At 41.9% G+C, this 27,741-nt stretch overlaps 1 protein-coding gene across 1 annotated transcript; it reads left to right on the top strand.

The window, feature by feature from the left end:
• The first annotated feature begins 2,895 nt into the window (after positions 1-2,895).
• LOC310844921 (cytochrome P450 2J2-like) lies at positions 2,896-27,459 on the top strand. Its single transcript, XM_083739672.1, has 9 exons — positions 2,896-3,150; positions 15,725-15,881; positions 17,863-18,012; positions 18,354-18,514; positions 19,983-20,159; positions 21,907-22,048; positions 23,566-23,753; positions 24,811-24,952; positions 27,256-27,459. Exons 1-9 carry the CDS (start codon positions 2,983-2,985, stop codon positions 27,441-27,443), a joined length of 1,473 nt encoding a protein of 490 aa, XP_083595798.1. The 5' UTR covers positions 2,896-2,982; the 3' UTR covers positions 27,444-27,459.
• Positions 27,460-27,741: the final 282 nt, after the last annotated feature.

Here is a 27,741-nt window from a genome sequence, read left to right as displayed (position 1 = left end):
TGGAATACAGTAGGATTGGCAGGCTCCTGTGGAGCTGTCACAGCCTTTGTCCCCTCATCGTCCTCCTCAGCTTCCTGACCTATGTCTGCAGTGCTTTCTGCCTCTTCTTCCTATCTCTCACTCAAGCCTGTTGCTTGTTCAGCATCCAACTATTCTGCTGCCCTTTCATCCTCTGACCTGTCCCACCACCATTCCCTTGACTCTAAGCCTGCCTCTTCTGAGGCTTCCTTAGGGGTTTTTCCAGCTAGATCCTCCCACCACTCATCATCCAGCCACAAGGGTTCCAGACACCCACCCAGGGTCATGTTTCTGTTGGGAGTTGAGACATGGCAGAGGCTATAGTGTTTTTAAGATTATGGCTTATTTTACACATATATACAACCTTTAGTATTCAGTGGAGGGGCACACAGCAGCAGTAGCAGCCCAGAACGTGCCTCGTTTTTGCTCTGCTGCCTATCTTGGTCTCCAGGGCACATGAAATCAAGATTCCTTCTCAGCTTCCTGAAACTATCTCTCCTCATTCTGCTGTTCCTAAATAACTAATACCCAGTTCTTTTGAAGAACAGTTGTACCTTAGTTCTCGAATGCCTTGGTACTCATACGTTTTGGCTCCCGAATGCCACAAACCCAGGAGTAAGTGTTCTGGTTTGTGAATGTTTTTTGGAAGCTGATCATCCAACACAGCTTCTGCTTGACTGCAGGAAGCTCCTGCAGCCACCTGGAAGCTGTTCCTTGGTTTTTGAATGGTTTCAGGAGTCGAATGGACTCCCGGAATGGATTAAGTTCGAGAACCAAGGTACCACTGTACTAATGGTTAATTGCCAACACACCCAAGAAGACTCAAGACCAGAAAGGTGGCTAACTGGTTATATTTATTAAAATGTAACAACTATAGAATTTGCAATCGGAATATGTCAGCCAAATTAACCAAAACCAATGAGGTCCAGGAGGTGAATGGATTGAAGGAAGGATTTAACCTCTCCCATCTTTCTGAGCTAGCTGCCAGCTGCTCAAAGCCCTTGGAAACTCCTCTCTGTTTATTGCATGCTCCCTGTTTATTTAGTATCTGAACCTGTCATGCACAACGTGGCCCCATTGGTGAGCATTGACCCAGATGCGCCTGAGAGGCCTGAACACCACGCTGGCTCCAATATTAGTCAGATATTATCCAAAATCCACTCACCCACCTGGAGCTAAATTCTAACAAAACACCACTCCAGTCACACAGATGACACTCAGTGATATGAAGTAGGCAAAAAAGATGTTACACAGGCCAATTAGTGTCACCCCCTATATATATATATACACACACCGTACATATATATATTCAGTCCCCTCAAAGAAGTCAACAGCAGAGCCCACACTAGAAAATGAGAAGAGTTGAGTGTGCAGTATGGTACGAAGTGGGCTTAAATAGTCTGATCTCCATTTCTCCCCTTTAGGGCAAATCACCCCATTTGGTTGCCCACACTACCCATGTGGGAGAGTCCGTCTCTCCTCTTCTTGCAGGAGACGCGGGTGTGGCAAATGTTTCAGCAAGAAGGAAAGACCTCCTGGCTTCTTCAGCAGCCTCCTTCATCTCTGCCTCTTGACCCTCCTCCTTTCCAGCCTCTGATTCTGGACTGCTCCCTGCCACAGACCCCTTCTGTTAGACAAGTTTGCTACTAATGGACATCGTTCATGATGATTTTCTTCCATTTTCAGGAGGGATCACAAACCTTTTTAGGCCCATGGACACCTTGGGAATTTGGGATTAGTTGCGGGGGTCAGCAACTTTTTCCAGCCGTGGGCTGATCCACCGTACCTCAAACCATGTGGTGGGCCAGACTATCTATCTATCTATCTATCTATCTATCTATCTATCTATCTATCTATCTATCTATCTATCTACCTATCTGTCTGTCTATCTATCGATCTATCTATCTATCTATCTATTTATCTATCTATACATACATACATTTGGGGGTGAATGAACGAATTCCTATGCCCCACAAATAACTCCAGAGATGAATTTTAAATACAAGCACACATTCTACTCATGTAAAAACACCAGGCAGGCCCCACAAATAACCCAGAGATGCATTTTAAATAAAAGGACATATTCTACTTATGTAAAAACATGCTGATTCCCGGACCGTCCGCGGGCTGGATTGAGAAGGCGATTGGGATGCATGCAGCCCCCAGGCCTTAGGTTGCCTACCCCTACCTATGAGCACCATGCACTTGGTTCCCAGATGAGCCCCCCCACCACCACCAAAGGAGAAGGAGAGAAGGAGAATGTGCCCATACACACTTTGCTTTTCCAAAGTTGGATCCAGCACACGTGGAACAGAAAGAAGATGTGGGAAAACATGCTCATGTCCCAGCTTCCTCCTTTAGCTCTATGTACTTTTCAAGGGAGAAAAATAGGGAACCACCTCGTGAACAAGGAGGCAGCAAGTGGGCGGCGGGGGGGGGGGGCAGGCTTCCCATTGCCCCCTTGGACAATGCCAGATTTCCAGGATCAGCTGCTGCAAATACTGGAGAACAATAGTGGGTGAGGGATATTGCCTTCATGTCGTGCCTGAGGGCTTCCCATGGGCACTTGCACTCAATAGGACTGATTGGTCTGATCCAGCAGGCCTTTTCTCACATACTTTTTTAATTTCATGAATGTCTGGTATGCATTTCCCCGAATGTTTGTGGCACAAATCAGTCTTACGCTACCTAGAATTCTAATTGTAATTCATATTAAACACCCCCCTGACATTTGAGTGACACACATAAGAATGATTATAGAGTCTGACTGTGGTGTGTGCCTCGAGGTCTCATTACAGGGCTATTTGATGGGATGTCAGAACCTTTGTTGCTTAATTGCTTTTAGTAATGGAGTATATAAAAAGAGAGAGAAATGCTGAGGTCTCTGAGGAATCAAAAAGCTCTTGAAGAAGGAGAGTTGAACCTAACCAGGCGTCCTAGAAAGAAACAAGGTGAAAGAGAAGGATGGAGATACGGGCATTTTTGATTGCTGTGCTGGTGGTTCTTCTGATTCTGCACTTCCTGAAACAACTCTGGTCACGCAGGAAATATCCTCCAGGACCTTTTCCGCTTCCTCTCATTGGAGGTTTGTGGAAATCCGGGGCGAAGCTTCGTGAAGATACTTTCATTAAGGTACTTCTTAGTAATAACTCAGTCTAATGCAGTGGCGTAGCGTGGGTTATCAGCACCCGGGGCAAGGCAAGTAATTTGCGCCCCCTAACCCATGGATTTGCGCCCCCTAACCCGTGCATTTCCCTAACCCCCAGATGTTGCGCCCGGTGCGGCCGGCCCCCCCTGCACCCCCCACGCTACGCCACTGGTCTAATGTCAATAATTGTTTTATCAATTTTCCCCAACCATTCTGGTATTTAAGCTTAAACAGTACCATGGGTTTAAATGCTAACTGCAAGGGCCACAATTTAATACACAATTAAATGCGATGAAACTCCTACACTTAAAAATCATTGAATTAAAATTAAAACTGAATTTAATTAAAAATCATCCAAGGTTCCATTGCAAAAGTAACTTAATTCCTTTTCAAGTCACCCAGAATTTTTACAAACTACTTTCAGGTGTAATAAGGGCAAGTAAAAGTAACTAACAAATTTAATAAACAAACAAACAAAACAAAACAAAAACAATTCAGAGATTTTGGAATTAATTCTGTGAATCTGTTAATCTGAATTAGTTCATTCCTGCCACTGCTGCTGTGTTATATCGGCCATACACAGGCAGACCTAGAAGCTGCCATGCAGATAAAAGTTTGATAGAACGATGATGGAAGAAGAGGAGGATTTGGGGCTCTCAAATTTCAGTGGCTCCCTGTGCAGCACTAAAATTTGGCGCTACCCACTCACCACTTCCTCTCCATTATACAGTGGTACCTCAGGTTAAGTACTTAATTCGTTCTGGAGGTCCGTTCTTAACCTGAAACTGTTCTTAACCTGAAGCACCACTTCAGCTAATGGGACCTCCCGCTGCTGCCACTGCGCCACCGGAGCACGATTTCTGTTCTCATCCTGAAGCAAAGTTCTTAACCCGAGGTACTATTTCTGGGTTAGCGGAGTCTGTAGCCTAAAGCGTATGTAACCTGAAGCGTATGTAACCAGAGGTACCATTGTACATCATTATTGTGGTGCCACCTGAGGCACTGGCACCCAGTGTGGCCGAACCGGTCATGCTACCCTAAAACCACCTCTGATGGTTATTCTGCATGTCTATCCCCTCTGCTTGTAAATAATCCAGGGTAGTTGTGCAGAAACCTTGGCCCTCCAGCCACTGCAGAACACAATTCCCATCTTCCCAATTCAAAGTGTTGGTGCTGACCTTTACAGCCCTAAACGGCCTCGGTCCAGTATACCTGAAGGAGCGTCTCCACCTCCATCGTTCTGCCCGGACGCTGAGGTCCAGCGCCGAGGGCCTTCTGGCGGTTCCCTCATTGTGAGAAGCAAAGCTACAGGGAACCAGGCAGAGGGCCTTCTCGGTAGTGGTGCCCACCCTGTGGAACGCCCTTCCAGCAGATGTCAAAGTGATAAACAACTACCTGACATTCAGAAGACATCTTAAGGCAGCCCTGTTCAGGGAAGTTTTTAACGTGTGATACTTTACTGTATTTTTGGTTTCTATGGAAGCCGCCCAGAGTGGCTGGGGAGGCCCAGCCAGATGGGCGGGGTATTATTATTATTAATAATAATAATAATAATAATAATAATAATAATAATAATAATTACTATTATTCTTCCATGGCCACCAGCTGTGATTGCCGGGCTGATGGAAATTGTAGTTTATCAACTACGGGGGGGGGGGGGAGTGCACACTTAATGTGGTGGGCGTTGTAAGCAAGAAGAGGGGCAAAGCACCAAGGACAATTGAACACAGCCAAGACAAGCTCTGGTGGTTCTTGTAATGAACTGTTTATTTAGCCCAACTGTATGTTTAGCTGGATGCATTTTAGAGATAACCTTCCTTTGTTTCCTAGAGCAAATCATTTCTTTGTCAGAAGATATCCACAATACAAATAATAGTAATAATATAAAAGGTCATTTTTAATAATACTGAAAACCACAAAACTGTATAAAAGATGAAAATGTCCATTCAAAAATCACAAATAAAAAATGTAAGTTGTATACTGTTACACTGAGGAAGCGCATAACACTTATGATTATAACCAACCAGAGATTTAACATGAAAATCTTTGCCCACATTTTTCAAGTCTTTTGGAGCTATCACTTCTGGTGCATATGCGCATCATATCTAAACCCCACAGCACCAAACAGATACATTTAAGAAAAGGCATTAAAAAATGACAGGGAATGTAGGTCAGCAGTCTTCATTCATGGCAACCTTTCAACAGATACTAACCTGCATATGCTATTCAATTTCTGAAGCCTTGGAAAATCTTCATATTGGTCACTCAAACTAGAAACACTTTTAATAAAATAGCAAATCATTCTTAATGGATCCCGGCAGTAAACACTAATCTCCAGGTAATAATCTCACCAAGAGCACCTCCTCCTCCTTCCATCACCTGTAGCCTCCTCCTTCCATCACCAAGTAGCCAAGTGAACATAGACTTAACAGTGAGTCTGTAAGTGACTGTGGAGGCCTATTCTGGATCCATACAACCTTCCACAATGGGGAAATAGGTTTCGGGGTGTGAGTTGATCATGGTGAGGGTTTGCCAAGCGTGCCTTCCTCTTAGCAAGTTTCTCCCTTTTGTCTTGAGTTTGAGTGTCTTCAAAGCCCATGACACCTTTGGTAAAGGCTGTTCTCCAACTGGAGTGCTCGCAGGCCACTGTTTCCCAGTTGCCAGTGTTTATACTACGTTTTTAAGATTTGCCTTGAGAGAGTCTTTCAGGCTCTTCTGTTGACCACTGGCATTACACTTTCCATTTTTAAGTTCAGAATAGAGTAGTCGCTTTGGAAGATGATAATCAGGCATCTGCACAACATGACCAGTCCAAGAATCATTGCTTCGACAATGGTGATCTTTGCTTCTTCCAGTACACTGGCATTAGTTTGCCTGTCTTCCCAAGTGATGTGTATAAACATTTTGAGACACTGTTGATGGAATCTTTCGAGGAATTGGAAATGGCATTTATAAGTGGTCCATGTTTCACAAGCATACAGTAAGGTTGGTAGTACAATAGCTTTGTAAACAAGCATTTTGATATCCCTGCGAATGTCCTGGTCCTTAAACACTCTACACATCAGCTGGGAGAACGCTGCACTAACAGAGCTCAGGCAATGGTGGATTTTGGCATCAATGTCAGCCCTTGTGGAAAGATAATTGCCCAGGTAGGAGAAGTGATCAACATTTTCCAACATTGCACCATTGAGTTGGACTTGTGGTGTTGCAGAGGGGTTGTTTTGTACTTGTTGGTGCAGCACTTTGGTTTTTTTGGTTTTTGGATGTTGAGCGATAGGCCAAGATTTTCGTAAGCTTCTGTGAAGATATTTAAGATGGTTTGGAGGTCATCCTCTGTGTGTGCACACACTACGTTGTAATCAGCATACTGAAGCTCTATGACAGAAGTTATGGTAACCTTACTCTTTGCTTCCATCCTACTCAGATTGGTTGGAGGTTGGATGGCAGCTAACAGATTGAGGCTAAATCCTGACACGACAGAAGTACTGTTTTTGGAGGGCAGGGGGCAAGCAGGTGTGGGGGACTCCCTGGTCCTGAATGGGATAACTGTGCCCCTGAAAGACCAGGTGCGCAAGCCTGGGAGTCATTTTGGACTAACAGCTTTCCATGGAGGTGCAGGTCAATTCTGTGTCCAGGGCAGCTGTTTCCTATCTCCACCTGGTATGCAGGTTAAGACCCTACCTGCCTGCAGACTGTCTTGCCAGAGTGGTGCATGCTCTAGATATCTCCTGCTTGGATTACTGCAATGCACTCTACGTAGGGCTACCTTTGAAGGTGACCCAGAAACTATAACCAATCCAGAATGCGGCAGCCAGACTGGTGACTGGGAGTAGCAGCTGAGACCATATTGAACCAGACCTTAAAGACCTACATTGGTTCCCAGTACATTTCCAAGCACAATTCAAAGTGTTGTTGCTGACCTTTAAAGCCCTAAATGGCCTCGGCCCAGTATACCTGAAGGAGCGCCTCCGCCCCCATCATTCAGCTTCCACTGAGGTCCAGCACTGAGGGCACTGAGGTTGTGTGTGCAAAACTGAGAAGTTCCTTAACTGAGAAGGTCTATTTGGGGGTGCCAAATTTTGTTCTCACCCAGAGCATTGTATTACAAACTTTGGCCTTGACTGCCACTGTGAAAGAAATGGCACTGGGATAGGTAGTTCACAGGCTGATCTTGCTACCATTTACAATTCAACACTTGCCATATAGAAAATGCAGCAACTTTTTGGCATGTTGCTGATTTCACTTAGCTACCCATGCCCTAATTATTCTAATATAACTGACCTTGTTTAAATGGTTTTGTGCCTTTCAATATTAATAAGAACCTTGTCCTTTTACATTAGTTTTAATATTATTACTGTGTACCTTGCTTATAGCTGCTGGATTAAGGAGGCTTATCTCTGAAACACATCTTGCAAAACAAGAGCTGAGCTAATCAAATAGCTTATTAGAATAATCTCTGGAATTTGTCTTCCTTGTCTTCCATTGTATTCTGCCAATGACCTAGAATGCTGGGAACCTCCAGCCTTCCAACAGATTAATGGGCACAACATTCCCTTGGCAATGAAGTAGAAGCTCATCATCTCTTTCCAAGAAAATGAAGGAGCTTGTCGCTCACATGTAGCTATTATTAGTCATTAAATTTATAAATATCACCCTTAATCCACAGGTCAGGGCAGTTCACAACCTAATAACAATAATAATAATAATAATTAATAATAATTTTATTATTTATACCCCACCCATCTGGCTAGGCATCCCCAGCCACTCTGGGTGGCTTCCAGCAGAATATAAAAACATAATACAACGTCAGATGTTAAAGACTTCCCAATACAAGGCTGCCTTCAGGTGTTTTCTATAAGTTAGAATACAACATGCCTGTTGTCTTTGTCCATGGAGTTTTCTTGGCAGGGATACTGGAGTGGCTTGCCGATTCCTGCTCCCTATTGAGGACACAAGGAGAAGGGGATGGCAGAGGACGAGATGGTTGGACAGTGTTCTTGAAGCTACCAGCATGAGTTTGACCAAACTGCAGGAGGCAGTGGAAGACAGGAGTGCCTGGCGTGCTCTGGTCCATGGGGTCACGAAGAGTTGGACATGACTAAATGACTAAACAACAACAACAGAATACAACATACATAGAACACACGATAAAAACAAGAACAAAAAACTAACAAACCAGTAACCCTTCCCACAAATACATTTTGAAAAGATATAAGATGTTAATCAGTAAGAGGTCTGGTTGAAGAGCAACAGTTTCATCTTAAACACCTAAAAGTGTATAATGAAGGCATCAGCTGAACCTCCCTTGGGAGAACATTCCACAAAAAGGAGAGACTACAGAAAATGCCAGTTTTTGTGTTGCCATCCCCTGGACCTCTTGTAGAGGAAGCACACAAAGATGAGCCCCAGATGATGATTGCAGGGTCCTGATCAGATCATATGGGGAGAGGCAGTCCTTGAGGTATTGAGATCCTAAGGCTTTGTAGATTAAAACCAATACTTTTAATTGGGCCCAGAAACTAACTGGCAGCCAATGCAGTCAGAGCAAAATTAGTGTAATATGCTCAAACAGTCTTCTCCTGATGAGCAACCCGGCCACTGAATTCTGCACTATCTGAAATTTCTGAACCATTGTTAGTTGCAGCCCTATGTATAACACATTGCAGCAATCTAAGCAATAGAAAATCAAAACAGGTAGTTTTCCATTGCCTTCTCCGCAAGAATTCACTCCTTGTCAGTCCATATTTTCTTTTATTTATTTGTTTATTTAATCCATTTATAAGCCATTTTTTAAAAAGTAATATTTATTAAGAGTTTAATGATTACAGAAAGAAGGGGGGAAAGCAAAGTTAAACAAAACAATACATTACAATACATTAAAAAACAAAAACAAAAAACACTACTTATCTTAACAAAACAAAAACAAAAACAGAAACAGTTAAAAACACATCCAATATTTCCATATCTTATCTTTCATTTACTTGTTTCATCGACCTCCTCACACCTCCCTTTTTTGTATTCTAGTTCAGTTAGCTATTTCAGCAAATCCTTTCCATCTTTCTCAGTTTTTGTCCTATAATTTATCTTAACACAATCTAACCTTACTTTCCCCCCTTTGGCCCATTAACAATCTATTTTTACTCAATTCTTTATAACATTTCTGCTAAAGCCATATAACTTCATTCCAGCATCCTTCTAACATTCATTAATTTTACAATGTTTCTGTAAATTGTCTTTAATTTTTTTCCAATCTTCTTCCACCGACTCTTCTCCCTAGTCTCGGATTTTGCCAGTCATTTCCACCAGTTCCATGTAGTCCATCAACTTCATCTGCCATTTTTCCCGGGTGGGTAAATCTTGTGTCTTCCAGTGCTTTGCGATAAGTATTCTTGCTGCTGTTGTAGCATACATAAAGAAAGTTCTATCCTTCTTTGGCACCAATTGGCCGACCATGCCCAGGATAAAGGCCTCTGGTTTCTTCAGGAAGGTATATTTAAATACCTTTTCATTTCATTATAAATCATCTCCCAGCACGTCTTAATCCTTGGGCATGTCCACCAAAGGTGAAAGAATGTACTTCAGTCTCATTACATTTCCAACATTTATTATCGGGCAAATGGTAAGTTTTTGCAAGCTTGACTGGTGTCATGTACCACCTGTAGATCATTTTCATTATATTCTCTCTTAAAGCATTACATGTCGTAAACTTCATACCTGTGGTCCATAACTGTTCCCAGTCAGCCATCATAATGTTGTGTCCAACATCTTGTGCCCATTTAATCATAGCAGATTTCACCGTTTCATCCTGAGTGTTCCATTTCAACAGCAAGTTATACATTCTTGACAAATTCTTTACTTTGGGATCTAACAATTCTGTTTCCAATTTTGATTTTTCCACCTGGAAGCCAAATTTTTGGCCAAATTGTATGCCTCCATTATTTGGTAGTAATGGAGCCAGTCTCGCACTCTATTTTTTAATTCTTCAAAACTCTGCAGTTTTAATCTGTCTCCCTCTTGTTCCAGAATTTCCCAATATTTCGGCCATTTGGCCTACATATTGAGTTTTTTCTGAGCCTTCGCTTCCATTGGTGACAACCACCTTGGGGTTTTATTTTCTAACAAGTCCTTATATCTTATCCAAACATTAAACAGTGCTTTTCTGACAATATGGTTTTTAAACGCTTTATGTGCTTTGACCTTATCATACCACAGATATGCATGCCAACCAAATACATTGTTGAAACCTTCTAAGTCCAACACATCAGTATTTTAAAGAAGCAGCCATTCTCTCAGCCAGCAAAAAGCGGGTGATTCATAATAAAGTTTGAGGTCTGGCAGGGCAAATCCACCTCTTTCTTTAGCATCAGTTAATATCTTAAATTTTATTCGAGGCTTCTTGCCCTGCCAGACAAATCTGGAGATATCTCTCTGCCACTTCTTGAAACAGTCCATTTTATCCAAGATTTGCAATGTTTGAAACAAAAACAGCGTCCTTGGCAATACGTTCATTTTTATCACAGCAATTCGGCCTAACAGTGATAACTTCAGATTTGACCATATTTCTATGTCTTTTTTCACTTCACTTCAACATTTTTCATAGTTATCCTTAAATAAATTCACATTCTTAGCAGTCATGCTAACCCCCAAATATTTCACTTTCTTAACCAGTGTTAATCCTGTCTCCCTCTGAAACTTATCTCTCTCGATCACAGTTAGATTTTTCTCTAAAACCTTAGTTTTCATCTTATTCAACTTAAAGCCTGCTACCTGACCAAATTCTTGAATCAGTTCCAGTACTCTTTTAGTACTGGATTCTGGCTCCTGTAAAGTCAATACCAAATCATCAGCAAATGCTTTCAGTTTGTACTGTTTAGCTCCCACTTGTATACCTTTAACCAATTTGTCCCTGCTAATCTATTTAGCAGAACCTCCAGGACCGATATAAAAAGCAATGGAGAGATTGGGCAACCTTGTCGTGTTCCTTTCTCAATCTTAAATTCTTCCGTCACTACATTGTTCACAATTAATTTAGCCTTTTGTTCTGAGTAAATAACACCTATACCGTTTTCAAAACCTTGACCTACCCCCATCCCCTGTAGATTCTTCTTCATGAAACTCCAAGAAATATTCTCAAAGGCTTTCTCCGCGTCCACAAATATCAGAACTGCTTTAGTATTGATATTCACTTATAGTTTTTCTAAGATATTAATTATGTTCCTTGTATTGTCAGACAAATGTCTGCCCGGGAGAAAGCCCGCTTGGTCTTTATGAATTTCTTCTGCTGACAACTTTTTTTAATCTTTTAGCCAAAATATCTGCAAAAAAAATTATAATCCACATTAAGCAACGATATGGGGCGGTAGTTCTTAAGCTGTGTCTTTTCAGTCTCTGTTTTCAGTATAAGTGTAATATAAGCTTCCTTCCACGACTCTGGTGTCGTTTTCCCTTCCAATATTTCATTACAGACTTCCTTTAAAGGTTGTATTAACCATTCTTTCAGAGATCTGTAATATCTTGAAGTCAAACCATCCGGTCCTGGAGATTTACCTAATTGCATGTTCTGAATGGCCCCTTCTACTTCCTGCTCCCTTATTTTGTAATTCAACATTAGCTTATTTTCCTGAGAGATTTTTTGTAGTCCATTTGTTTTCAAAAATCGATCAATTTCCATTTCTTTCTGCGTCTCCTGTGTATACAGTTCTTTAAAGTACCTCTGGAAGCACTTTCTGATCTGCACTGGATTCTGTATATTCTTTCCTTCCACTTCCAAATTCGTAATGGTATTAAGTTTTTGTCTTTTTTTCATTTGCCAAGCCAACAATTTTCCGCACTTATTTGCCGATTCAAATGTCTTTTGTCTCATCTGTTTAATTTTCCATTCTATTTCCTGATTCATCATTTTTATATATTGTACTTGATATAACTTTATCTCTTTCAGGATCTCCTGCAATTTTGGTTTCGCTCTCAATTCCTTCTCTCCTTCCTTTATTTTCTCCAGGATTTTATCTTTTTTCTCATTTTGAGCTCTCTTCTTGATTGCGTTCTGTTGTATCAAAAATCCTCCCATAACCGCTTTACTTGCGTCCCAGATTACTCTTTTTTCCACAGTAGTATTCATATTTGTCTCAAAATAGTCTCTCAAAGTTTTTTTGGCCTTCTTAGTCACTTCTTCGTTCCTAAACAAAGTATCATTCATCCTCCATCTAAAGGAACCAATTGGCGTCAGTTTCATTTCCATCTTCACAGCATTATGGTCGGAGCAGGTTTTGGGACAGATTTCCACTTTACTGATCTTCGGAACCAGTCCTCTAGTTACCCAAATTTGGTGAATTCTTGTCCATGTCATTTCGGCCTCAGAGAAGAAAGTTCCCTCTCTTCCCAGAGGATTCTTCGTTCTCCAGATGTCAACTAAATCCATATTGTCAGTCATGTCAAAGAAGGTTTTTGGTAGCCTACCATCCTTGGTGACTACCTGTCTCTGTGCCTTGTCCATGTTTGTAGACACCACTCCATTCATATCTCCCATCAAAATCATATTGTAATCCATGTAGTCCATCAGAGTCTCATGTAGCTTCTTAAAAAATTCTGATCTTCCTTCATTTGGTGCATAAATGCCTACTATCAAAAATTTCTCTCCTTGTGATTTAATTTCGATTGCGACAAATCTTCCTTGGTCATCTTTAAATATAAATTTCGGTGATAGGCTCTCCTTTGCATAAAGGACTACTCTTTTTTTAACTTTATTTGATGAAATAAATTCTTGGCCCAATCTTTTTATTACTCAATATCTTCCTGTGTAGCCTTAACACATGTGTTTCTTGTAGACAAATCAAGTCCAATTGTTCTTTTTTCAATAAATGAAAGACTCTCCGCCTTTTTTCCGGGGAGTTCAGTCCATTAACATTCCAGCTTAATACTTGCAGTGCCATGATGTAATTACTCTGATTTTCCTCCAACTGCACCCAATGTTTGCTCTTCTTCTGTTGGTGGTGTTGGTGTCACATTCACTGGACGGTCCAGTCCAAAGGATAATGTTGCTATATCCACTATTCCTCTATTTGCTGATCCTCTATCCGATGCTCTTTGCTCTAGTCCTCTGTCTGGTGATCTTCTGTCTGATGCTCTTGGCTCTTTTCCAAGTTCCTTCTGCAGATCTTCTTTGTAATTATTCAAGAATTTTGCTTTATCCTCTACTGATCTTATTTTTATTTTCCTCCCTGAAAGATAAGCCTTGGGGAAATTCCCACCTGAAGATGATTTCACTCCTTCTCAGCAGGACAGCCAGATCTCCATAATTGGACCTAAGGTCCAAAAGATGTTTTGGGATATCTTTAAATATTTCCACTCTTGACTGTTGTACTACCAAAGTCTTCTGGTAATGCCAACCCAAGATTCTATCTCTCTCTTCTTTAGATCGGAGGGTGATCAAACAGTCTCTTATTCTGTTCTTCTCTTTCTCCCCTCCTCTTCCAAGTCTAAAGGCCCTCACGATTCTAAATTCCTCTTGTTCCAAATCCAAATCCCAAAAATCTGCAAATTCCTGCGTAAGAAAGTCTATCAAACTGTCCTTCTCCAGTTCAGGTACAGCTCTGATCCTCAAATTCGTCTGTTTTTCCTTGAGCTCAATCATAGAAAGCGTCAACTTGTGGTCCTCGAGTTGCCTCTGTAAGTCTGGGACTCTCTCTGTTTCCAGTTGTGTTACCTTAACGTCCACAGCAGCAGCTTTTTCCCTGGCTTCCTCTGCGGTCTGTCGTATTGAAGCAGATTCCTGTATCAGTTTCTCGATGGTTTCTGTGCTGGTATTCACCTTTTGTCCCAAGTTATTTAAACTTTCTGTATTTAGATCAATTTTAGTAGATGCAGCATCCACTTTCTTATTAAGCTGTTCCAATGAGTCATTTATCTTACTTAATGCAAGCACTAAAGCCTCTTCTGTTAACATTCCTCTTGGTTTAGAATGTGCTAGTACAGCCGCAGATGACGCAGAAGGGCCGGATGTTGAGGCTCTTCGCTGCCAAGACTTCCCAGACCTTGTTACTTTATCTGGAATTGACGGGTCTATTTTTTCTTTTCCATCTGCCATAACACTTAAGAAATTCAAGGTCAGTCTCACAGTGAAAACAGTTTTATCTTACAGCTGGAAAATTCCCCTAATCCAGCTCTTGTAAAAGTTTCAGAAGCTTCCTCTAGGGGGAAACAATTGTTGTTTGTATCTGTATTAATCCATAATATCGCCTTTAAAGACGCAGTTCAAACAGTAAAGTTAGTTTCAAGTTAGTTTCAATTTTCAGCTACTTTTCCTCCTTTTTGGGATCAGAAGGGGACAGTTAAAACAATGTATCTCTCTTATTTAGCTAGCTGTCAGCGAACGATCTATTCACAGTCAATGCACGTTCCAAAGTACGGCAGTCTTATTGGCAGCCCGTTTCCAGGTTCTGGGCGGTGGAACTTTAACTTCCTTCCCTCTCTCTTGCAGGCATATACGATCCAAAACTTCCCCCCTCTTCTCCTGCTTCCAAGGGGGGGGGGGGGTTCACTATTTTTTAATGCTGAAAATTTAGTCCTTTACGATAGGCTTCCCAAGACTTTAGCTTGCAGCCTCTTTGCTTCAATCTATTTACAAAAGAGGAAGGCGGACTTCCTGTTTTGAGCCTCCCCGTTTCGATGCCAGATTAAGTCTTAAAAAACAACAACTTTCCAATTCACTCTACTCACGGGTAGTTGCTTTGGAATCAAATTGTCAACAGGAAAAAGTCAGCGCTCTCCGGCAACGGCTGTGCGGCTTCGCTCCGTGGAAGAAGCAGTTGATTCAAAGCACCGTGCCGCTCACCCCACTTTGCTCCGGATCCCTGAAATCGGGTTTCCCCACGAGTAGGGGAGGCGCAAAAGGTGCCTGCCGAGTCCCACGTTCACAGGCTTCACCCGCCTGTGATTTTTGAAGGGTCTCCGCCTTTGCGGCGGCGGCCAGACCCAATTTCCACAGAGCAGATTCCTCCCGATCAGAGAAATTCCGTCATTACCAAAGGCGTTAACCTTTCCAGAGAAAACAATTCAAAGAATACAAGACTACTCAGCCATCAGATAAGAACATAACTTTTAAGAAATCTGAAATTGGTAATAATCTCTAGCCCAGAGATATATTTGGAAGACATCTTTTTAATTCCTTACCATATATTTGTCTGGTGGCGATGCTCCTGCTGTGACCCACTGTGGGTCAGAAACCTGACCCAGTGCTCTAGCCCAGTTTATGCCAACCTGGTGCCCTCCAGACTACAATGCCCATCTGCTCCAACCATCACGGCCAATGGGCAGGGAGTTGCAGGTCTACAGTCACTGGTGGGCTCCAGTTTCCACATCCCTGCACAAAGTGTTCAAGAGAGAGTAAACCAAATGGGTTGGGAAGGAAGGGAGGGAGGGAGGGAGGGAGGGAGGGAGATGCTGGCAAAAGAAGCTGTGAGAAGCTGTAGAGGTAAGGAAGGCTGGAGCTCATGTGTTGAAATACTTACCTGTTTACTTTGAACATAGCATTCCTCTCCTCTCTTTTGACCCAAATGGTAGATGGCAAAGCAATATGGAAACGTTTACACCCTGTGGACGGGACATCTACCCCTTGTAGTCCTGTCTGGATTCCAAACAGTGAAAGAAGCTCTCATTGACCACTCTGAACAATTTGACGAGCGACCAGTGCCGTCTTTCTTTAACACAAAAGGAAAGGGTGAGTAGTGAAGAGTGAGACAATCTACTGGTATTTCCCCCAGAGAAAAATTTAAATGACTGTCTAGATAAACAGAACAAAGCTTCTCTATTAACTGCAGGAAATGGGTTGTTGGAGCCAATGCTAGTCCTACAGTAGACCCATTGTAATTAATGTGCATAGCTAATGAAGGTCTATTAATTTCCATGAGTCTTCTGTGAGTAAAACTTACCTAGATGCAACCCAATCCTCTAGCAAGTGTTTTATGGATAGCCTAACTACTGCCATTAATGCACTAGTAACATTCAGGTTGGATTACTGCAATGTTTGTTTTTTGGGACTGCCCTTGTGATTAGTCCAGAAGCTGCAGCTGATGAATAATGCAATGGGTCAACTGCTCATGGGGGCACAAACAGCCAACATGTTACGCCACAGTTGAAAGAATTCCACTGGCTGCCAATTAGCTACTGGGTTTATTTTATTTTATTTATTAAATTTATATACCGCCCTTCATCACAAAATATTGGGGTGGCTCACAGAATAATTTCATGATGTTGGTTTTGGTGTACAAAGGCATATACAACTTGGGATCAAGATGCTCAAAATATTATCTCATTCCTTATATACCTAGTCAATAACCAGACTCTGTGGGTGAGGGCCTCCTGCAGATACCATCAAAAGCATCAATTCTTCGTCGATCAGCCTTCTTTATGGTCCAGCTCTCACTTCCATACATTACTACTGGGAAAACCATAGCTTTTACTGTACGGACCTTTGTTGGCATTTTTGGTGGTACTGAACAATAATCCCACTTAGGGTAGACCCAGTGGGCAGTCACCATCATCGTCACTTATTAATTTATCAATTGCCTGCTGCTTGAATGTCTCACAGCAACATATAAACATATAAAAACAGCTAAAATGGTTTTAAAACAGTGCAGAAACAACAACTAAATATGAGTGAAAAACAATACAAAGTATACACCTGTTGAAGAGACCTTGAGCAAGGAAAGTAGATTGAGACTACGGTATATGGGTAAAAACTGTATGAGAGAGAAACATCAGTGACCTTACTGTGGGACTCTGCTATAGACTGCCAAGCCAGACTGAAGACTTAGATGCTGCCTCCCTAGAACAGAATACCAAAGATTCAAAAAAGGAGAGTCATGGGAGACTTCAATTTCCCTGATATCTGTTGGAACTCAAACTCTGCCAAGAATGTAAGGTCCGGCAAATTCCTCCATTGCCTCACTGGCAATTTCATTTCCCAGAAGTCAAAGACAAAACCCCCCATTATATTCTTGCAAGGAAGTTGCTAAAATGTGGGATGAATGAGGTACTTGTTAGGTGGATTTGTAGTTGGATGACTGACAGAACCCAAATTCATTAATAGTTCCTCATCATTTTGGAAAGGAGGACAGGGGGGCGCTGCAAGGTTCTGACCTGGGCATGTTGTTGTTCAATGTCTTTATAAATGACTTGGATGGAGGAATTGAGAGGATGCTCATCAAATTTGCAGATGACACCAAATTGGGGTGGATAGCTAATGCCACAGAATTTATCTTTATCAACACTTGTTGTTTGTGCAACGAAGACTGAACTTGCAGGTATCACCTGAGTTTTCCATAATTTTAAACGTTAGACAAAATCCCCCATCGTAGATATCACATATCTGGAGATCTCACATTTTTCTGATACTGTAAAGTGCAGGGAATACTGGGACCACCTGATTTCTGTTCTGTTATCACACAATAATGAATAATGAATTTCTGAATGACAAAAGGCAATAGAAAGTGAGGTTCTGTTACGCCAATATTGTAGAGATGCCCATATAATACTCTGAGATGGATTCTGCATCATCTTCTAATTCTTTGCTTCAGAGAGACCAAGTAGTTATTAAATTCAAGGACATGAACTTCAGTGATCATAGTTTCTTCCAGGCTGGCAACTTAGTTATTTACATTAATTTCTGTAAATAATAATTTCTCAATGATTTCCAATAGGTATTATATTCTCAAATGATCACATCTGGAAGCAACAGAGACGGCTTGGAGTAGTTACTATGCGGAAGCTGGGACTGGGGAAGAAAGGCATGGAGCACCAAATAGCAGAGGAGGCCCGTCAGCTTGTGGAGTTCATTGCAAGTTCAAAGGGTACATGATCCTAGGTGATAGTGATGGGTTTTCTTATGTTCCAGTCTGCAGAAATCTATGTGTACTACCTCTGTCCATTTTGGAAAGGTATGTAATATGCTTTAGAATCACAGAATGGTAGACTTGGAAGGGACCCAGAGAGTCATCTAGTCCAATCCCCTGCAATACAGGAATTCTGACCACAGCTGTCCCTGGGTGGACTTGAACCACCAAACCTTCTGTGAGACACACTGCCCCATTGTGCTGGAGATCACAGCAGGTTTCTCTTGACCATCATAAAATCCCACTCTCAGAATGAACAGGAGCAGCTGAACTCACATTGGTATAACTTTATTTTGCAGGACAACCACTTGACCTCTCCATGCCCATCACTAATTCAGTCTCCAACGTGATATGTGCTGTAGTTTTTGGGTACCGGTTTGCTCTTGAAGATGAAAAGTTCCGGAAGCTGATAGAAGCCATAGATTTTGTCCTAAAATTTCAAGGCAGCATCCAGCATTCTGTGAGTAGACATTTTCATTCCTCCTGAGCCAGAGATGTCTCCCAAGGATCTTAGGGCCCCCATTCAGATTCTGGAATCCATTATGATAGAGGATAGAGTGTTGGAGAAGATAGATTAGGTTTAAATCTAATTATATGCCACTGTCGCCACGAGAATCCTAATGGCGACTAACTGGATGAGTGATAAAATCCCTTTCAGGTCAGAATGGTTACAAAAATTAGTTGAATATGCTAGCCAAATTAACCGAAAAATGAAAGATAATTCAAAACAAGTATTTACAGTGGTAACTCTGGTTATGAATGCTCCTGGTTACGCACGCTTCGGGTTATGAACTCCTCTAACCCGGAAGTAGTTGCTCCTGGTTGTGAACTTTGCCCCAGGATGCGAGTGAAAGTCATGCGTCAGAGGCGTGCGCAGGGTGGGAGGTGCCATTAGCATAAGTGCGCCTCAGGATAAGAACGGTTTCAGCTTAAGAACGGACCTCCGGAACGGGTTACGTTCGTAACCAGAGGTACTATTGTATTGCAAAATGGGAAGTTTTTAAAACATATCTTAAGAACAGTTGTTGCAGTTTTAACTCGGTCATAGCCTTTGAATATCCTCTGTAGCTATATTAAGCAAGAAATAAGGATATAGGAGAAATAATACTTTATTATAAAAGGAATGAATATGTTTATGCAATAAGTTAGTAAATACTAAGTGAAGTATGGAGACGACAGGAAGTTAGCTGTACACTAAGATTTATTGTCAGAATAGATGAGTTTTGGGGGTTTTTTTGTTTTGTTGTTGTTGTGAACTTTGTTTCCCTTGTCACAAACGAGATAAATGTACAACTTTTTTGTTGTTGTTTAAGTATATATATATATATATATATATATATATATGGTATTCAGAAAAGGTATGCAATTGATCTTTAATGCAGAAAAAAGGAAAAGTTTTGTTTTTAAAAGATTTTTTTGTAGAGGAAAGGTGTGCATTATTTGACAGGGCAACTGGGGAATTTAATAAATAAAATAAGTAATAATAAAAATTGCAGAAGTGCACATTTCAAAGGATGGCTGTGTTTGAATTTGCATATTAGACAAATTCATGCTTAAATGTCAACTGACTTGAATGTCCCCCGTCCCCCCGCCATATTCTCCACCCATCCCCACCTCCTGCAAAAAGACCACTCACTTGTTCCAGGAGGAGTCCTGGGATTATTCCCAGTTTTGGAATGAAGTCTGGGAGCTGGAAAATATATTGAGCAACGTTTTTCTTTCACATTTTCAGCTAGGGATAATTCCCAGAACCAGTTGTTGTGAGATTCAGGAGAAGCTGCAAACACCTTCCTTCTTCTCAGTTAGACTCAAAGTAATATGCTAGCCCTGAAGGATTATGCAGATTATTAAAGTGCTAATCCAAAACATGAAACATGTGACCAAGCTTCCTCATGGTAATGACAGCATTTTTGCTATCTTTCCTTTAGTTGTATGAAGAATTCCCATGGCTCATGAAACATCTCCCAGGGCCCCACAAGAAGGCCTTGACCTGCATGGAGATGGTAGTGTCATTTGCAAAGGAGGAGATAGCGAAGCATAAGGAGAATCTGGCTCTGCATGAGCCACAGGATTTCATTGATTTCTATCTACTTGAGATGGAGAAAGTAAGTACCTGCTTTGAAACTGAATCCTGCTCATCCAAAGAGTCATTATATTCTGTCCTACATGTGAATACTAATGTCTTGCTAAGACACCAATATTTTTATTCTGAATCTCAGCTGAAATGCACATTGAGTTTCGCCAAATTTCCCTCATAGTCATTTTAGTTGCTAAAGTAGGTTGACTTCCATCCATAAAGATCTATTGAAATGGGTAGGAAATGCCAGGTATTTCCATAACCCCAAATGTGAGTGTGAATGAGTAGAAATTTGTGTGTGTCAAGTAAGGGGTCTTCCCTTTGGAGCATTGCTTCTGTGCATACATTATTCGGGATTGGTGTTCATCTCGCATTCAAACATGGGCAGAGACAACAGGAAAGCTCTACTGGTTCAATGGTTTCATTTTTTATCTCACTTTTCTTCAGTGGAGGATAAGTTGGTGCATAGTTCTAACTCATGCTATCCTTTGCAGGAATGTATACAATCCCCCCTGTGTGTCTTGTGGCCTCAATCTGTGGCTCTCAATTCAGGCCAATTTTCTGTAGGCACCCCGGGGACCACCTGTTCCAGATCCATCCATGAAGCAATTTAGTGGGTGGGGCTAAGGCTTTTAAAATGTTTATTTTAAAACAGCAACAACAGTATTATAACAAACTGTTCGAATGAGGTTTAAAAAGAAGGTTGGGAGGGGTGAAATTGCTAACAGCCTTGGGCAGTGGAGTGTCAACAGGAGACATCCCTGTTGACGCACCACCTACTGCATTTTTCGCTCTATAAGACGCACCCGACCATAAGCTGCACCTAGTTTTTAGAGGAGGAAAACAAGAAAAAATATATATTCCGAATCAAATGTTGTTGAAGAGCGTTTGTGCGGCTATCCCTCTTGATGTTCTGGCTTCAGCAAAAGCAACGCAAAGCCTCCCAAAGCTTCCTGGGGCTGCAGGGGGAAGTGGAGACTGCCGGCAGAGCAGCGCGGTTCCCCACCACCACCAAAGAGCAGCCCAGGAGCGTGCTGCACTCTGGCAATTTGGCTCCAGGGACCACACATCCGCTCCATAAGACGCACAGAAATTCCCCCTTACTTTTTAAGAGGAAAAAAGTGTGTCTTATGGAGCAAAAAATACGGTAGTCCACCACTGGTGAAGAAGCAGTGCTGGCAGTGATGGCAGCTTCGGTGAGATTTCATCAAAATCTCACAGGATCTTACTGGATACCACTGTTGCTGCTGTCACTTTGCAGGCACTGCTATGCAATGCAGGTAAGGGAGGAAGCAGCAGCATCAGGGCAGTGGTGGTGGCAGCTTCTCATGTCACTTCAGGTGGTGTGATGGGACCCTTGACCCCTTATTAAGCCTTTCCTGGTGATATGGTCTCACTGGAAGGACAGATCGTGAAGCTGAAGCTCAGGCTCCAATACTTTGGCCACCTCATGAGAAGAGAAGACTCCCTGGAAAAGACCCTGATGTTGGGAAAGATGGAGGGCACAATAAGAAGGGGACGACAGAGGACGAGATGGTTGCACAGTGTCCTTGAAGCTACAAACATGAGTCTGACCAAACTGCGGGAGGCAGTGGAAGACAGGAGTGCCTGGCGTGCTCTGGTCCATGGGGTCACGAAGAGTTGGACATGACTAAACGACTAAACAACAACAAGGTGGCATGGTAATAAATGGGTGAAAGTAGATAAAGTATGTGCTGAAGGTCAGGTTGTAATGCATGTAAATGACATGTCACCTTCCCTATTTTCAACATCAGAGCAAGAATGACCCAGAGTCTAACTATGATGAAGAAAACATGGCTCAGTGTATCTTTGACCTCTTTGTAGCAGGGTCAGACACAACCACCGTTTCTCTGAAATGGGCGCTTCTCCTCCTGGCAAGTCATCCAGATATCCAAGGTGAGAGAGGGAGCTATGGGAGCCTGGGCTTCTCTTGACCTCTTGACAGTGGATTGTAATTCTTTAAAGGTTTCATTCATATCTGATGGGGTGCTAAAACAAGGAACTTAAAGGAACGGAAATAGTTAAAAGTTAGTGAGTTTATGATGGAAGTTTTGGAAGACAAAGGGTTATCAAAATAAGTTAAATGCTTTTGACTTACTCATCTAGAAAGAACCCTTTTCCCCACCAACATTTTCCTACATAGTTTCAGGATCCTAAAATCAAGGTCAACAGAAGCAGAAATGTAAAATGCCCTGAATGCCCTGTCCCCATGGGAAGCTTCCAATCTATTATGACTGGGACAGGAAGAGATGGAGGGTCTGAATGTGTAAGAAAGTTGGAACAGGAGGCGGTTGTGGGTAGTGGATGAAGCTAAGTGAGTCCATGAAAGTTTTTCTGAAGGAGAGGAATGGCTGTGCAAATAGAGGGAAGACAATTTGAAGACTGGGAAACGGCATGGCCGAAGGAAGGGAGAGAAAGATGCATAAAGAGGTCATTGTTTTTGTCAGGGGTATAGTGATGAATCCTGAAGTCCAGGTTCCTTCATGACAACCTGTAAGTCATACCCCTTCTAAAACTCTGCAACAAATATGAAATGTTAACTAATGCACAGATTATGACTTCAGTAACAAGCCTCCTGTTTTCTTATTCTCTCTCTTCCCCTTTGCTCAACATTCAGCCTGGAAGAGTTCTGCTGGGCTCACTCCCTCCCTCTTTGCATTTTCTTTGGCCATAATAAAAGGACTTTGGAATCTTTTGAAATATAAATGGCAGTTTAACACATAGCCAATGAAGCCACCTTTTCCTCTGCACAGTTTAGCGGGTGATTTTCTCTTTGAGAGAAGCTCATTTATTTGATATAAAGAGGCAGGGGTGCCAAATCAAATAAATTATTAGGGGGCAAGTAAGCCCCAGTCCACATTTGAATGGTAACATCCATCAACTTTGGGAGGTCCGGGCCCCTCAAATATTTTAGGGGGGAGAGCAAAGGGACCTCAACCTCTAACAGTTGGATCCCATGCAGAGGACTGGCCAAGAGATCCCCAGCATATGCCATCATTGCCTCTGCTGTGAAATAAGTGCCTGAGCCCTTTCCCTGATTGATGTTTGCCAAGATCAAGTAAGGAAAAGAGGATTAATGAAAGAAAGCAGGAAATATTGTGGGGTGGAGGATATGTTTGTTTGTTTTTAAGTGTAAAACAGACAGCCTTGGATCATAGCCCTTCAGCCAGCTCTAGTAACCGGAAACAGCTGAGAGGAGATTCACTTTCCCCCTTTTCACCCCTGGGATCTAGAGTAGAAAAGAACCATGTACATTGACATGAGCTCCTTGGAGGAATAGTTAGGCTATAAATGTAAGGAACAGGGACTCATTCACAGAATCTTATGGAATAAGTTCATGGGAAATAAATGTCTATCTGAAAAAAAATATGCAATATTCAAAATAAACCATATGTTTCTATCATTCTCTTCAGATAAAGCCTACAAGGAGATAGAAGATGTCATAGGTTCTGCTCACTCAATCAGCTATCAAGATAAGAAGAAATTGCCCTACATCAATGCTGTGATTCATGAAACACAGCGCTTTAAATATGCCTTACTTTTTGGGGTTGTCAGGCAATGTACAGAGGATGTGAAGATTTGTGGCTTCCTCATTCCCAAGGTATAGAAGCATGATACAACTGCACTCCTGTATCCCAAGAACAAACAGGATCACTGGGCTGCAGCGTACTGAGTGTTGCAGGCAGCCATTCAGGAGCTTGTGTTGTCTAAAACCCAAAGAGCAAGAAAACCACACAAGAGCAGGAGTTCCATCTGCAGACTTGTTTCACCATTGGCTAGTGCTATATATATATATATATTTTGGTCAGGCGTATGGTGTCAACAGTGTGATGCAGCATTTAAAAAAAAGCTAATGCTATACAAGGCTGCATCAACAGAAGTATAGTGTCCAGAAATAATAGTACTGCTCTATTCTACTTTGGTCAGACCACACGTGGAGTCCTGTGTCCAGTTCTGGGTACCACAGTTTAAGAAGGATATTGACAAGCTGGAACGTGTGCAGAGGAGGGTGAGCAGGAGTATAAAGGGTATGGAAATTAAGCTTTATGAGGAATGATTGAGGAAGCTAGTTATGCTAAAGCCTGGGGGAAAGGGAGACTGAGAGGAGATATGATAGTCATCTTCAACTATCTGAAGGACTATCACATGGGAAATAGAGAAAGCATGTTTTCTCCTGCTCTAGAGGGCAGGACCTAAACCAATGGCTTCAAGTTCTGGCAGAGCTGTTGTGGACTTTCCTTCATTGGAGATTTCAAAGCAGAGGTTGGATGGTCTTCTGTAATTTAAGCTTTAGTTGAGATTCCTGTATCGCAGGTGATTGGACTTGATGTCCTTTGGAGTCCTTCCAGCTCTAGAATTCTATTATTCATGTATCAAGGAGGGGAAAATATGGTGACCAGCAGTCTTCCTCTGGTTTTGGGTCTTCCCTTTTAAAAGACGGATGGAGAGAAGGAGACCGTCCTTTCCCCTGCCCATACAGGCAGCTTTTAAATGTAAAAAAGTTGGAGATGAATCTGGCCACTGGTAAATGCCACTCTCCCCACAAAAACCCCACCCAGTTTAAATTCAGTTTGAATTTCACAAATATTAGCCCTAGGGTAGTGAAGGGCAATCCAGTGTTCTGAGTGCATTCCCTTTTAATTGTTTCTTCTTTGCAGGGGACTACTATTATTCCCGATCTGCGTTCTGTTCTTCTTGATCCAACACGATGGGAGAAGCCAACAGAGTTCAACCCAAATCATTTTTTGGACAAGAACGGACAATATGTGGCTAGAGAAGAATACCTGCCATTTGGTGCAGGTAAATGCCAATGTCCAAGCCATGTTGTGATTTGTAGGCATGCTTATTGGGGAGATTCCAGGAAATGACAACAGCAGCAGCAAGGGAGGCAGAGCAGAAATAACATCCTTCTGGCAGGAGTAGCACTGCTGGGCATGTTTAGGCTAAAGCTACCCTACATCTTTTCCTGGGATGTAATTTAGCCTGGTCTGAAACTACACTCAGAACTGAGTCTGCAATGAAATTACCCTGCTTTCTACTTCTTTCATCCTGACCTCTATAGGAGATTGGGGTATGTGTCAGTTTTCCGTTTTCAAAGAACAAAGGTGTTTAATATCATCTGCCACGTGTTGTGAAGTATTGTTCCTGCAGAAATTCAGCAAACCTTTTTATACAAATAATTACAGTGGTACCTCGGGTTACATACGCTTCAGGTTACACACTCCACTAACCCAGAAATAGTGTTTCAGGTTAAGAACTTTGCTTCAGGATAAGAACAGAAATCGGGCTCTTGCGGGGCGGCGGCAGCAGGAGGCCTCATTAGCTAAAGTGGTGCTTCAGGTTAAGAACAGTTTCAGGTTAAGAACTGACCTCCAGAACAAATTAAGTACTTAACCCGAGGTACCACTGTATGCCTATTCAATTGTTGTAGATGATGTTCCAAAGTAAAGATGAGCCAGCCATTTTTGTATGATAATACAGCATGGTTTTACAGGTTCTTCTGGTTGGTTGTGAGGGGAAAAATAGGTATATAGAAAGGAGAATTCCAAGATCCAGGTTTGGGGCAAGTACTCTTTTGGTGAGAACACCCCAGCAAAGATTTTAAAACAAAAAATATGCAGCAAAGTAAAGTGTGGAAATATAGGCTGCTAGACCTTTAATATATGCCCTTGTGAGTTCTTTTCAACATTTCCCTCTTCCAAAGAAGAGGGAAAAGACCACACATTTGGTAAGTTTATAATGGTTCACATACAAACTCTCCAAAGGTCAGAGTCCTTTGCTTTTCCACCCAGCATTCAGAAAACATTGCACAGGCAGTAAAACTTGACTTACAGTGCTGAAAGTTCCTAAATTATTGGTAGGAGCAGGGCTTTTTCCCAGCTGGAACTCACAGGAACTCAGTTCCAGCACCTGTCAGGTGGGCATCATTGCCATTATAAAAGGTATTTGTGGTAAGTTTTAGCACCTCTTTTTCTAGGAAAATAGCACTGGGTATAAAGACTTAAAAATGGCTTGTAAGAGCCATGCAGTTTGAGCTTGGAGCACCAGCTCAGACCTCTTTTACAATGAACTTCTCAGGTGGGCTGGCGGAGAACAATAGGCCTGATTACCTGGGTCGATGCATAATGTACACTCAACTGCATTGTTAATGCTGGGCTTTGTTGAGCCATAATTCTCATATTATACTGAGAATCTTGTCGTATTCTAAGACTATGATGATGAAACAGTTGAAAGGCAAATTAAAGTGCCTAATTCATCTTAGAGATAATGAGTTTTCTACTTTTTCCATAAGACATCAAAGAGTTCTTTTACTGAGTCTTATAGTGTCCCCTCTGGCTGACAGCAGCTCTCAGGCAGACACTTTGTCTCAGCCCGGTTAGCTGTGACCCTACAACTAGACATTCTATGAGCTGCCCTTGGAATATTAAACTTGCAGATACTATATGGCGCTTTCCTTATTGTCCCTGCCCCCCAGCAGTATACCCTTCCAAACATTTTATGTTGTTGGGTGGGAGGGAGGGAAGAGCGAATTCAGAGTACTATGATTTCTTCTTTTAAATAAAAAAAAATGATTAGCCCTGTGCTGCACCTTCTTGCACAATGCAAGGTTAAGAAGAAGATTATTAAGAAGAAGAAGACTATTAAGCTCATAGAACATCACCCTTGGGGATTGTGCAGAGGCAGTTGAGTATTTTTTTTAAAAGCCTTGCAGCTCTCTTTGTGTCAGCACCAAATAAACAAAGAAACCCAGAAACCTTGACACCGAAACCAGGGGGTGCAAGCACAAGGTAATCAGCTTCTACAACCTCCACTCCCTCTCTTCCCATCTCTTTCAGTTTCTTTCAATCTAGGTTTGTGACTCAGGGCACAAATCTATTTGTGACTCAGGGCCACTATTGCTCAGGGCAGCTGACCAAAGTTTGCCTCTCATAATCAACTATGAAATGTAGGCACTCAGCAGGCTAGGGAATTGACAACAGCCTTGATTATTTCCCTGTCCTAACTATGTCTAGTTCACCATTGTATTATGTAGAGTACAAAGAAATGGACACTGGAAAGTAAATTATTGCTCACTTGCTGCTTTCCCCTTGTCTCCTCCGCAGGGTCTCGCATGTGTTTGGGAATGCAGCTAGCAAAGACTGAAATTTTCATCTTACTGACCAGCCTGCTGAGAATGTTCCGCTTCCAGCTGCCAGAAGGAGTTAAAGAAGTCAATATGGAGTCTATACCAGGGGGTACAACACATCCCCATCATTATAAACTCTGTGCTGTTCCCCGCTGCAAGGCGTAATACAATAGGAAAGTTACAGGAGGCTGCACTCATGCTTCCTCCACTTGCCAAACTCTTTGCCATTCTGGACACATTAACCCCCTAGAGCTTCCCCTTCCCATCTCATGCAACTGCTGAGGTCTCTTCTTTTTGCAGCTCTGCTTTGCACCCATTATCACCTTCATCCCATCTCCTGTTTTTCATTTTTAAAAAAAATATTTTATTAATTTTAAGAAATACAGAAAAAAGAATAAAGGATAGTTATAAGAAAATAGAATAGAGGAATAACAAATTTCCATGTTCTTTTTCCATCCAATCT

Source organism: Podarcis gaigeae, assembly GCF_964106915.1.
Source record: "Podarcis gaigeae genome assembly, chromosome: 5".
In the NCBI taxonomy this organism is placed as follows: domain Eukaryota; kingdom Metazoa; phylum Chordata; class Lepidosauria; order Squamata; family Lacertidae; genus Podarcis; species Podarcis gaigeae.
The sequence above is the reverse complement of the archived record's forward strand: the minus strand, read 5'-3'. Positions and strand labels throughout refer to the sequence as shown.